The 12,075-nt window shown below is 41.0% G+C and overlaps 2 protein-coding genes across 3 annotated transcripts in view; both read left to right on the forward strand.

Moving 5' to 3' along the window:
- ift140 (intraflagellar transport 140 homolog (Chlamydomonas)) overlaps positions 1 to 1,533 on the forward strand; it is a 31,100-nt gene extending 29,567 nt beyond the window's left edge. The window contains exons 28-30 of the mRNA XM_085761097.1: positions 228 to 391; positions 493 to 634; positions 755 to 1,533. Coding sequence (XP_085617223.1) covers positions 228 to 391; positions 493 to 634; positions 755 to 934 — 486 coding nt within the window. The 3' untranslated portion in view covers positions 935 to 1,533. The remainder of the gene's footprint in view (positions 1 to 227; positions 392 to 492; positions 635 to 754) is intronic.
- An 836-nt stretch (positions 1,534 to 2,369) lies between these two features.
- ccdc78 (coiled-coil domain containing 78) overlaps positions 2,370 to 12,075 on the forward strand; it is a 38,062-nt gene continuing 28,356 nt past the window's right edge. Inside the window, exons 1-14 of one of the 2 annotated variants that reach the window (XM_085760995.1) lie at positions 2,370 to 2,460; positions 2,872 to 3,003; positions 3,091 to 3,177; positions 3,480 to 3,836; positions 4,202 to 4,252; positions 4,399 to 4,487; positions 4,765 to 4,843; positions 4,987 to 5,112; positions 5,210 to 5,406; positions 6,080 to 6,254; positions 6,543 to 6,586; positions 6,673 to 6,754; positions 6,851 to 6,951; positions 7,031 to 7,155. In XM_085760995.1, the coding sequence (XP_085617121.1) occupies positions 2,392 to 2,460; positions 2,872 to 3,003; positions 3,091 to 3,177; positions 3,480 to 3,836; positions 4,202 to 4,252; positions 4,399 to 4,487; positions 4,765 to 4,843; positions 4,987 to 5,112; positions 5,210 to 5,406; positions 6,080 to 6,254; positions 6,543 to 6,586; positions 6,673 to 6,754; positions 6,851 to 6,951; positions 7,031 to 7,118 (1,677 nt within the window). In that variant the 5' untranslated portion in view covers positions 2,370 to 2,391 and the 3' untranslated portion in view covers positions 7,119 to 7,155. Of the gene's footprint in view, positions 2,461 to 2,871; positions 3,004 to 3,090; positions 3,178 to 3,479; positions 3,837 to 4,201; positions 4,253 to 4,398; positions 4,488 to 4,764; positions 4,844 to 4,986; positions 5,113 to 5,209; positions 5,407 to 6,079; positions 6,255 to 6,542; positions 6,587 to 6,672; positions 6,755 to 6,850; positions 6,952 to 7,030; positions 7,156 to 12,075 lie in introns of those variants that run through there. The other variant, XM_085760996.1, reaches the window with a different exon arrangement.

The following is a 12,075-nucleotide window of genomic DNA, read 5'->3' on the forward strand; positions in this document are numbered from 1 at the left end:
ATCTGCTTATTTGATGGCCCTGGTCTGAAAATAAAATTCTCATCTATTCACAGTATATAGTATTATTTCTGTTGCATGATCTTCAATCTTATATTAAAAAAAAGTGTTAAGAGTTTTTTATAAGAATTCGGTTAGTGAGAGTTCTTAAGTTTGTGAAAACCTTAAAAAAATGTAAGGCAGAAATATTAATTAACTAATCCATTTTTTTGGTTGTTACCTTTCCTAAGGTGGAGATTGATGATTACCAAAACTATGAGAAGGCACTAGATGCACTGACCGAGGCTGCCAAGTGTCTTTCTAAAGTAAAGGACTCAACTGGACAGCAGGAAGCAAGAGTGGCCGACCTGCACCATAAAATCACCCTAATCAAGAAATTTGTCCACGCACGAAGGCAAGAGTACAACTCATATTGTTATCTTCTGTATTTTTGTTTTCTTTTGGAGCAAACAGTGTTGTTTTCACTTGAGCTTTGATTTTGTCCTCTGTGTGCAGGTTGTATGCAGAAGATGCTGGTGAGGCGGTGCAGTTGTGTGAAACTCTGCTTCAGGAGCCAGAGCTGGACCCTGCTGTCAGGATTGGAGATGCATTCGGTTTCTTAGTGGAACATCACTGTCAGCAAGGCAACTTCCAAGTGGTAACTATCTTTTCTTTTAAATAAACTTATATCTGTCCGGTCAAAGACAGTGAATGGCTCCAACGTCTTCTAAGTTCCTGGAAACTCAGGTCTCTGTGTCCTTCCATCCTTCTTGTCCAGGCCTATCGTAAGCTGGAGGAGCTCCAGAAGCTGCTGCCGTCACAGAACATTAGGTACTACATTAGCCCGGCCAGTCTAGAGGCCCTGCAGAAAGAGATGGGTGTTCCTATGGATCGTGGTGACCACAAGCTCAATTTGAAGGAGGACGATGAAGTGGAGGAGGACTTACAATTGGGTTAACGGAGTGTACTAGTTACTGACAATTAAAAAAAAAAATCTTGCTAATAAATGTTTTACAAAAAAGTATTTTAAATATATATTCACTTTCTAGTCCAAACGTTCTCAGACTGCAAATGATGGCACAGTTGGTCCTGAACAACACAGCAACATAGGATGTGTAAGCTACCAACGACTGACATAATTTTGTCAGAATGAGTTACAATTGGCTCTTACATATAAACAGAAGGCACTTCTTTATCACACAGGGCAATCACTGAGGAGACACTGTGAAGACAGAAAGGGGAAGCAAAGCTACAGGATTTGAGGCTTCCACACTTCCATATAAAGGCCTGCGAGGATTCTGTAATTTAAAAAAAAAAACATTTTAACCTCCGTGGCCAATTTATGTAGATTTAAACTCTAATGCAGGTGTTTGGTATGATTTATTTTTTTCTATTCAGTTACTGTTTATTGTAAATATCCTCACAATGTCAAAAGACATATCTCTGAAAAGAATTTGCTATTTTTGATAACTTTTATCCAATTTATACCCAGCACATGATATCATGAATTAATACATTCAAACTGTTTCTATACATTGTTAAGTTCCTACAATAAAATATTGAAATGAAATAGCATTGTATGACGTTTTAATCTCCAGTCAGTACCGGCCTGTTATTAACTCGTAGACCATACATGTCATATTGTGTAGCTCTCCAAACATGTAAGGCTATCACTCGGTTGAATTAACTGACTCCTGTGTCATTGTCATTTGACCATGACATGAAGTCAGTGCTACCACTGAAGGGACAATGTCCACATCTGTCCTCATGCCATTTGATCCCCTGCTAATTGAGAAATCTAGTCTATAGTTTTTATGCTAAGTTTATTTTAACAGAGAGAAACTGAATATCGACAAAACATCCAGAAATAATATCATCATATAAATGATATAAATTAGTTTACATTTGATTGAGTAAAAATCAGCAGGGGGTCAAATATTAATTTTCCCCACTGCCAGAAGTCAGCAGTTGTTTTAACTCTTATCACAAGAGGGCGCTATTGTCAATGTAATTCACCAAACAGAGTCTAGTACATTTTTACAGAGAAATGTCTGGAGCTGCTGTTGAATTCTCAGACAGGCTGAAATGATACATGAGAAAATGCCAACATTGTAGTTAGAGGTCTATGCAGTCTTTCTTAGATACAGTTTGGGGTTTGGGTGCAGGGTAACGTGAACTAAGCCAACTGCTGACATGATTCCTTAACAAGATTAGTTTGATATTAGTGGTGAAAGTCACAATGAGCCTCAGTGCAGTTTACAGCAGCATTTGAGCTGCTGTTATTGGGTGTTGGTTATGACGGGAGAAAAGAAAATCAGCGAACAGACCAGTTTTGTTTGTGTTTTGGATCCATGGCAACATATTGTTGTGGATAGATACAGTGAGTGCCATAATTTAAGCAGCCACTGAATACAGATGGACACGCAGGACCAGTCAACTTCAGAAGAACTCCAGGAGAGACTTCGAGCTCTGACAGAGGAAAATGTAAGCAAACTTCATGGTCTTGTTGATGTGCAGTTGTGTTACCCTCACTTTCACTTCTCAAAATTATATTTAGGTCTTATTTCGGTCTGGTATTTAGTTGATCAGGTAATTGGAAATGAAAAACCTGTGTGTGTGTGTGTGTGTGTGATACAGTATTTGCATTTCATAGATGGTTAGCATTAGTTAGTAAGCAGATATCAGTTAATCAGTCTATTTGTTAGTAACTCTTTCTTTAGGCCTTCCAGAAGTGGAGGGACAAAAAAACACTTTGAAACATCTTGCCAGCTACACTATAGTGCATTTATAAGCCCTTTCTGATTTGTATACTATTTTTAAATATGTTTTTTAACTGAACTTGAAATAAAGCATTACTGAAGGTTAAAAGTGCCTTTGTCCCCTCACCTTCATCAGCTTCAACTGAGAGACAAAAATGAACGCTTTCTCACCAAAGTGGGCTACCTGGAGAGCAGACTGGGCCACCTGGCCAGCTCCAACACTGACCTGTCCCTCAGACTGGTCCAGAGTGAAGAGGAAAAACTAAAGGTAGAGTAAAACAACCTTTGATAGGCAATAAGTAAAGGTTGGGTCAGTTTATAGCAGCAGATGGATTTCCTCTTTCTCACCTTTCAGATATCAAAAGAGTTTGTGGAGGAAAAAATTCAGACCAACAAGATGAGAGAGCTCTTTGAAGAGGAGACGTTTGAGCTGAAAAACAAGGTGACATAAGCTGAAAGGGATGTAATAACAAATTCTTGTGAGGAAATGCTGCTCAGTGATTTTAATTTTGTAATTTTTCATCAAAAGATACATTTCCCATCAGGCTCCATGTACTTAGCTATACACGTTTGATTTATCTTTTATGGTGGGATTTTAGACACATGGAAAAAAAATGAGAGGGAAATGTTTTCCCAGGCTGAAACTGAGTTTTTGCAGGTCAACTCTTCTAGATCCTTGCCATACTTTTTTGTGATCCCAAATCACTGAGCTTGTCTGTGCTGCTTGTTCCTTCCCATGTTTAGATACTGAACCAAGACGCTGTGATAACAGAACTTGAGATGGAGCGAGACAAGCTCTGGAGGGAGCTCCAGGCAGCTGAGGCTCGTCTAAAAGTGGGAGAGAGGAGTGGTCAAGACCTGACAGAAGAGCATGCCACTCTGAAGGAGAAGTACCTGGTGCTGGCTGCGGCCCACGACAAAGAGCTGGCCCAGAGCGAGGAGCTGAGTGCTGAGCTGCTGGCGCTGGCCCAGGCCCAGGACGCTCTCCGCAGGCAGCTGGAGGAGCAGCAGCAGGACGTCCGGACCACCACCCAGGGCCTCCACGGAGAGCTGGACAGGGTGAAGGCTCTGATCGGCCGCACGTCAAGCAACAGAGTCAAGGTGAAACAGACTATTAATGTTTGTCTTAATGGTGGTCATTTCAGGGAATCATTCACTGACAGTCTGCAGAGACTCTCACAGCTCCAACGTAAACAGAACATGTTACTCACATTTCTCCAAACTGTGCAACCAACGCCAAATGATTTACCTCAGGGTGCAAAAGTCAAACATTTGCCTCAGAGTTTCCTGTGTTTTACTTGCAAACAAAACCATGTTAGCACACTATGTAATGCCTTTGGGGGGCAGTAAAAAAAAAAATCAATCTCTAAAACATTTTCATTGGGCTTTTGTTTTGGATTAAACTCTATCTTCAAAGTTGAATATTTTCCGAATTAAGATTCTGTTTTATATGATTGCGTTAACAGCCTGAGGATCTGGCAGCACTGGACAAGGAGCAAAAAACTATGGAAAGAACTGTGAGTATTTCTGCATCAAATACAGTGTAATTAATATTTTTTGGGAACTGTGGCCAACGCATATGTTTTGCATCTGTTAGTAAAGTATACATCTACAGTTTCAGTAGCCGCTCCCTGTGCCCTGTTATTCATGTGTTGTCATCTAGCTTCTTGGAAACCAGGATGAGATCAAAGACATGCTGGAGAAAATGAAGAACAGTTACGAGGAGCAGCAGAAGAAGCTGGAGGAGAAAGTGTGAGGGCCAGAGGATGTTTGTCGTTTACGGGCTGCACAGCCCTAATTAAGATGAAACATCATTATCTTTCCATTTCCAGTCATCAAACAGCCGAACCCGTCTCAGGATGTCTGTCCCAGTGTTCATCCCACATGCATCTGCTCTGTGGTTTGCTCTTTGATTCTTTGCTCTGGTTCTATTTACTGTGTGTGCGTCTGATGTGGTCTCTTTGTGATGTGGCTGTCTGTGGATTTTGGTCACTACTCTCTTGTGGCTGAGCTTGTGTTTGGTCACCAGGGTGGCTTTTGGTAAAGAGCAGCAGGAGAACAAGAGAGCTGTCCATAATGGCCAGCAGAAACTGTCTGAGCTGAGTGCGGTGAGCATCAACAGCCCCAGATACTGGTTTACAGGACGTTGCTAAAGTTACTGAAGATACCATCTGAATGAATGTTTGAATAATTGTAACAGTTAAAAATAGTACAAAAGGTTTTACATTAAAATATGTCGTTTCCATCCAAGGCCCTGATGTGCTCTCAGAACCAAGTAAAGGAAGCCGAAGAGCAGAACTCAAAGCTGCAGCTTCAAGTCAAAGAGCTGAATGAGGAATACCGTACAAGGCTGGTGTGCTACATACAGGACATATCTGTGAGTAGTGAACACAGCACTGGGATGTGAAATGATGACAAGTGAAATATGACAATTTCTGGGTGTATCATTAATTTGTGCCTCTTTTACAATCCAGGGTTACATGGATGGAAGTGGAGGTGGTAAAACTCCACCAGAGGGAACTAAGATGAGGACGTTTGTGGAAAGCATGCTGCAGGATGTGCGTTCGTCCTACAGGGTGAGGGAGGAGCAGCTCGCTTCTGCTGCTCGCTCCTACAAGAAGAGACTGCAGAAGATCACCAGGACCCATCATGCTCTGCTCATTGCATACAGGTTGCATTCCTGTCTGTTTAAAAAGTTAACACATATGTATATACACACATGCATATGCAAATATTGAGCTGAACAAACTGAGTATAGCCAAACTGAAGCAAGAACATTACAGTAAATCATAGTGATGTATGATATTTGATATTGTGTATGATATAATGTCATGTAACAATAGTTTATGGGTAACAAAAATGATTTTACTAGTCCATAACATGAAGAGCAGATACATTTAGGTTAAAAGTTGACGCCACCATTTTTTTTCTATATTTGTCACTGTCAACAAATCCAATGAAGCGACAAACCACACATGTAGATGTTCCAATTCTTTCTGACTTTCTTACCATGTTTGTGAAACTCATTTATTTCTGCTGAAGACTACAATCTTTATGTATGATTTATTTTAAATATGTTTACTTTTCGTTTTATAAAAGAAATCATAGATATTGAAAACCCTATACAAATAAGATTAAATAGCTCAGTTTTGTTGTGGACTATTTTCTGGTGCAATTTAGCTTCAGTTTTTTGCTGCTGTACATCACAGTCACTTAGCGTGAGTGATAACAGGTACCTAGACAGCACTTGCAAGAAGGTCTTTTTTTCTTTTTTAGATTTGTTGACAATAAGAAAAATAAAGAACATATATCCTGACTGATTTATGGTGTTATAATGATTTCAGGGTTCAGAGGGAGCAGATGTTGGCCAAACCACAGAGTGATCTTGACCCTGGACCTCCAGAGGCCCACTTCAACCTGGAGTCCTCCGAGCTGAGAGATGAAACCGAGACCGAGCTGCAGCACCTCCGTCAGGATAAAGCCAGGCTGGAGGGTCAGCTGCAGGCGGCCCTGGAGCAGGTAATATGAAAGAAACATGGCTGCTTTGAAGTGAATCAACCTGCTATTGTTTTGTCTGATGAATGCTTGCATGTGGTCTGTGGGGGATTCTTCTTTGTGTCCATACTTCCCTTATTTTAAAGCTGGAGAACGCTTGTTATGTGAGCATTGTGCTGCGGCAACATAAAGGACTATTGTTGCAGCGGTGGATTGTAGACCATGTAACAGCACTGATATTCCTTTAGTTGGTTTTTGTACTTTTATGTGTTTATGGTCATTCAAGACCTTCACTCTGACTTTCTGTTCCAGGTGTCTGCCCTCAAAATAACTGTTCAGAACGTAAACTGTCAGAAGTGAGTGTCATTCTTGTAATTTATCAAATGACAAAATGTCATCAGTTGTGGCCCGTGTTGTAAAAAAGTGGACAAAACTTTATTAGGTCGTCACAACTGGAGCAGATGTGTGAAGATTCCTGGTTGGAGGTGAGGACACAGCTGAAGGAAATCACAGATTCCACACTGGTACAGAAAAACGTTCAGCTTCTTCTCAGAATGAAAGACCTCGCCTTCCTTCATGTGATGATGAAGCTGATTTGAAGCTTTTCTTTCTCCAAACAGGTGAACTTTGAGAAGGAGCGCGCTGTCCTCATCACCAGAGCTACAGTTGCCGAGGCCCAGGTGTTGGAGCTGCAGGACTACATTGACAACCACCTGGGCAGGTCAGGATCACTTAGTGTTTAAGTCATATCATGTTTAATTCCAGAGGAGTGTTATATTGAGCTAACCCGCTGTCTGCAGGTATAAAGAAGAGATCACACATCTCCGCAGGCTGCAGGGGACACAGGAAGCAGGGCGTTCCCAAAGTGCTAATCCATCTCGCCGTTAAAACCTGGAAAACTAAAATCTGAACTCCAGTCATATAATCCAGAATAACTAAGATTTTAGAGATTTAAATTATAAATCATACATGTGTTATCTGAAAATGAAATTGTAAACATTTACTTTTGTGATATCTTACACAAATCAATTATTATTAGCATCTTTGTTTCCTGTTTAAAGGGACAATCCACATAAATCTGACTGAATAAGCTTTTTTGAGCATTTATAAACATGATGTGTGAATCCCTGGTGGTTTTGCACCATCACTAGGTGGTGCTGCTCATACTGGTGGTTTCTCTATGAAAGGCCCCCAAAGAAATCCGGCCTTGAGAAAAAAATGCCTGGAATGTTTGTAAAGCTTATGTCAATTTCACGAGCTCGGGAGAAGAAAGCGCGGTGACAATGAGGGGTCACCCTGGTGAGAATAATGTCATTACATGTTACCCAGACACGTACACGCCTGTGAATACTTTCCCTCAGCGCCGTGCTGAGAACTGTGGCACAAACAAACCAGGCTTTTTCCAGAATGAAGGTTCATATTTATAACCCCAGTGTTGCATTGAATAGACAACTATTCCCTTTAAATCCCTTTAATGGTGACAGACTCTGCTTATTTCTTTCTAGTTGGGTTTCCTGTCATAGCTGCGGATCAGCTGACATATCTTTAGAATAACAAGTCCTTCTAAACGTGGCAGTTATTGATCCAACATGTCGGTAAGTTTATGTCAAAATACGCTGTATGTTGAGTAAAAGTCCTCAGGGGAATGCTGGGAAAAGTAGAGGACATGGAAAGAGTCATAGGCATGTCACCCCAATCCCCTTTCAGGGGGCATGCCAGGCATGGGAGGGGGGCAGCAGGGGTGTGAAAGTTTGAGAGGAATGGGAAGTGGGATTTTGTTAGTAATGTATTACACTCCCAGGACCCTGGGAAAAGGGGTGGGGGGTGTTCAGCTTGGGTCTGTGCCAACATAGTCACTGTGCCAAAGCGCTGGGTGCTGGGGACCACTCCTCTCACCGGCAGATCTGTGGGAAAATCAAAACCAGGTTGTTCTTTGCTGCTCCGCCAACAAAGACAGAGAGGTGATATGTCTGCAGAGGCCAATGCAAACCTGTATGAAATGTACTCTGAGTAAATAAAAAGCAAAAAAATAAATAAATAGGGGTAGAAATTGTAACACTACAAATGCATTGTGGGACAAGTTTGTCTGGTGCATCACAGCTGGTGTCTGAAGCAGACTGCCAAGTTTTTTTGATCCAATAATTGCGACGACAAAAATGAAATCATCTAAATGATAATTTGAATATGAAACAAAAGTGAAACTGAAAAAGAAACAATTTTCATAATGTTTTAAAAAAATTTTAAAAAGTAGGTTTTAGTGAGATCATCTTGGGTTATTACAGCAGCACTGTCAGCACAGTTGCTAGGTTAACAGCACTGAGATCAGGGAAACAACTAAGTGGGGCTATTACCTTATCAGATTTTCGCTACTATTATAATCATGGCCAAAAGAATGGATGATAATAATGTTATCATTATAGCCATAGAAAATTTAAAGGAAAAAATAATGCTATCTGTCATATTCATCTTTGTTTATTGTGTGTTTTGTCTCTTTTTTTTTGGCAAATGAATTCAACTGTAATGAGTAGTAGGCCTAACATCTGCAGCCATGATATTAACATATGTGGATTATTGACACAATATCAATATGTAATTTTTTTTGTATTTTGTGGTAATTTTCAATATCAGTACTGTGACACTACACTGAAAGGCCCAAACCATCTGATGAATCTGTATTTGTGAAGCAGTGAGTCACGTGGTGTTTTGTCCCAGATGTGAAAGCCATGTCATGTCTTACTGTTTCCATCCCACTGACAATGAATCACACATTTTTTCATAGACATAAAATCTAGTGTTGGAAGATTAACACACCTGTCACAATATTGTGTTACACATGTTTGACACTATTGAGTTTTTCATCCCCCCAACAGTATTTCTCCAGTCCTTTTAAAAACTGTATCTAAAACACTGATATATTCAGCAATGATTTTCTCTTTATATGAACACATTTTATCATTCAAAATGCTGCATAAATCTGAGCTGTGCATCTTTTGTGTCATTGTGGATTATAGCACATTAAGATCAAATATTACTATGAAGTTTATATGAAACGGTTGTTAAAGTGATGCTTTTAATATCTTACATGTTAAGTTTAATTTTATCCTCGAGTAGAACGCAGTCTACAACATTTTAAACATTGTCCTTTGTCCTGTTATGTCCAATTTATCAACCTCTTCCTGATTCATGAGAACTAAACACATTCGACGGTATCAGGACTTTTACATTTCACGTTTTGATCTCATACAGCTGGTTCTTATCCAGCACTTTTCAAAAAATCATTGAATCTCAACTACTGAAACATTTTAGAATCTAATTATTTCAAGAAACAGTAATGTTGATGACCTCATGTCAGGCTCTTCACAAAGAATTACATTTTTCTCTACTTTCTATCCTTGTGATCCCTTTTTGGCATGTGAAATAAAACAAGTGGCTGTTTTGCAAATTCAAATGTATGTTTGGGCAATTAAGAATATTAATTTCACAATGCAGTGTTATCCAGCGTCTAATTAAAAAAAGACAATTTTTGAGCATTTTCTAGTTGATTGCTGAGCTGTGAAGGCAGACATCAGTTCAATATAAAACATAAGCATTCTGGTTGATGTGAAATAGTTATGGACCCTGACCTAATCAACATTACAACTGCAACCACACATTCGATGCTTTCTCCACTCTCGTCTGTTTTGTTGTTTCTTTGGGCCCAGATTTGTTTTGTGAGCAGAACAGTGGGAAAAAGGTTGGATGAATGTGTCGTTCTGAGGATGGGAAGCAGGGTGGAGCGATGCAGAGGAAGTACCTCACATGGCCTGCAATGGGCCGCTCGTCAAGAGGCCCTTTGTTTTAGGAGGTTAATGCCTAATTGATACAGGCTTAATGAGAGCGGGCTGTGTGTGCAGAGTGTGTGTGAGCCGGGGGGCTGGACGGCCCTGCCATAATTGGAACGGACAAGCCTTGTGTGGAGGAGTGCACCGGGAAGGGATTTATGGGAACACAAGGAAAGGAGAGAAGAGAGAGTGGGAACTAGGAAGAAAAGGTGACACTGAGTACGAGGAATGTGGAGGCAGTGGGAGAGGAATCTGATGTGATGGTCCGAGTATTGCAAGATCATGAGAAAGAAATGCAGTAACAATGGAAAAGTGAGCATGAGGTTTAACCAGGACGTTCCCATGGAGGTTTAGTCAAAGCTCCTCCCATGATACTAATATTATTAAGATAAGACATTTTTTTTTAATCTTTCTGTATACGATATGTGCTCTCTACTGGTTATAGGGTTAGTCAACTTTTTTTTCTCATGTTGGGTGCTAATTAATGAATGCAAAAGTGCCAACATAAACTGTCTGTAACTCTGTTTTATGAGACACCTGTCTTTTCTTTTCTGATGAGCTGTCTTTTCGCCCCCTCTTTCAGTCTGACAGTCTCAGACTATTCATGCAGGAATCCCCAGCTTCCCTCCAGACAAGCTTTCAGCATGAAGGCTGGAGAGGCATTAAGAGGGAGGAGGGAAGGGGCAGGAGAGGGGAGCACAGAAGAACCGTGCACTTCAGAAAACCTTGAAGAATTAGGCCTGAAAGCTATGGAGATTCTGGGTGGCTACGAGAAGGGGAAAAAAAGCATGAAAAGAAGGGGGAAAAAATGAAGGGGATCAGTGTGCATAATTATAAAAGATGAGAGGGGGAAACAATGAAAAATTGATTCTCGGGGGTGTGGGTGAACAGTGAACTGCTAAAGGTAAAAAAAAATGGAGTGTGGAGGGGGAAAAAAAGTTTAGAATTTAGGGTGAGAAAAGAGGGGAGGAAGAGTTACAGTAAGGGTGAGAAAGACAGGGGAGGGAGGCAGCTTGATGAACAAGAGCGAGTGAAAATGAGGCTGAGTGTCGGTGAGGGAAGGAGAGAGGGACAGACCCTCTGCTTTCCCACACTCGGCCGGTTCCCACAGTGGACCCGGCTAATCCCTGTCTTAATTGGGGGAGAATTCCAGCGCACATGTTCCCCTGGAATGAGCGTAGAGCGAAGGGAGAGAGGAGAGAGCCCGGGAGCTTCTGACACATCAGACAGGCCACAGCGGCTGGGGCTGATGCACAGTGTGCGAGTGCACTTTGTTGGAATATAAACACGCTGCCTCACTGTCAGCACATCTGATGCATTATGGGCTTCACACGTTTCTCTTGCTTCCTTCTTTTTCCCCACTCAGTCCAACTATGAAAAGTGCTCATGGGAGCCACACAGGATGGCTCAGTCACATTCCAGCATAACTCAAGTGTCTATCTTAAAAATGTCATTTCATACACATGGCATGCTATCCCTAATCCAACACTGTTAAAGGGTCACTTCACCTAATTTTCAATAAGACGTGTTTCTCCTGATGCTGTTTAGCTGTATGTGCTAATGTTTTAAGAAGATATTACATTCCTGGTAGTATCTTGTCGCTTTATGGTGCTCAAAGCATTGAAATTGTATTTAAAGCAGAAGTAAGCGGAATATTTGTGTTAATATAAGTCTTAAATAGTTATATCTTAGTGTTTAGTCTGAAACACGGGTCTGTCAGTCACTCTGCTCTGCTCTGAGCCGAGGAGAAAACTTTCCTTGTATCCTACAACCTTTATCCAATGAGGAGAGAGAACGGCATGAAGGGGCAGTCCTCTCTGTGTGTGCAGCCAAGGGATGTGCGTGAATGTGGTGACGTAGGGACGAGGACCAATAGATCCATGACGAGGGCGGGGACTGCTAACTCCATCGGCTGACAAGAAGTAGCCAAAACCACCTGATCGCTTACTTCTGCTTTAACATAGAAATCGTTTCTATGACTCTTGAAATGGTTCAAATGTATTTTTCTAACAGTCAGGGGAAAA

This window comes from Trachurus japonicus, chromosome 19 (genome assembly GCF_045865225.1).
Source record: "Trachurus japonicus isolate A0001 chromosome 19, Traja_1.0".
Taxonomy (NCBI): Eukaryota; Metazoa; Chordata; class Actinopteri; order Carangiformes; family Carangidae; genus Trachurus; species Trachurus japonicus.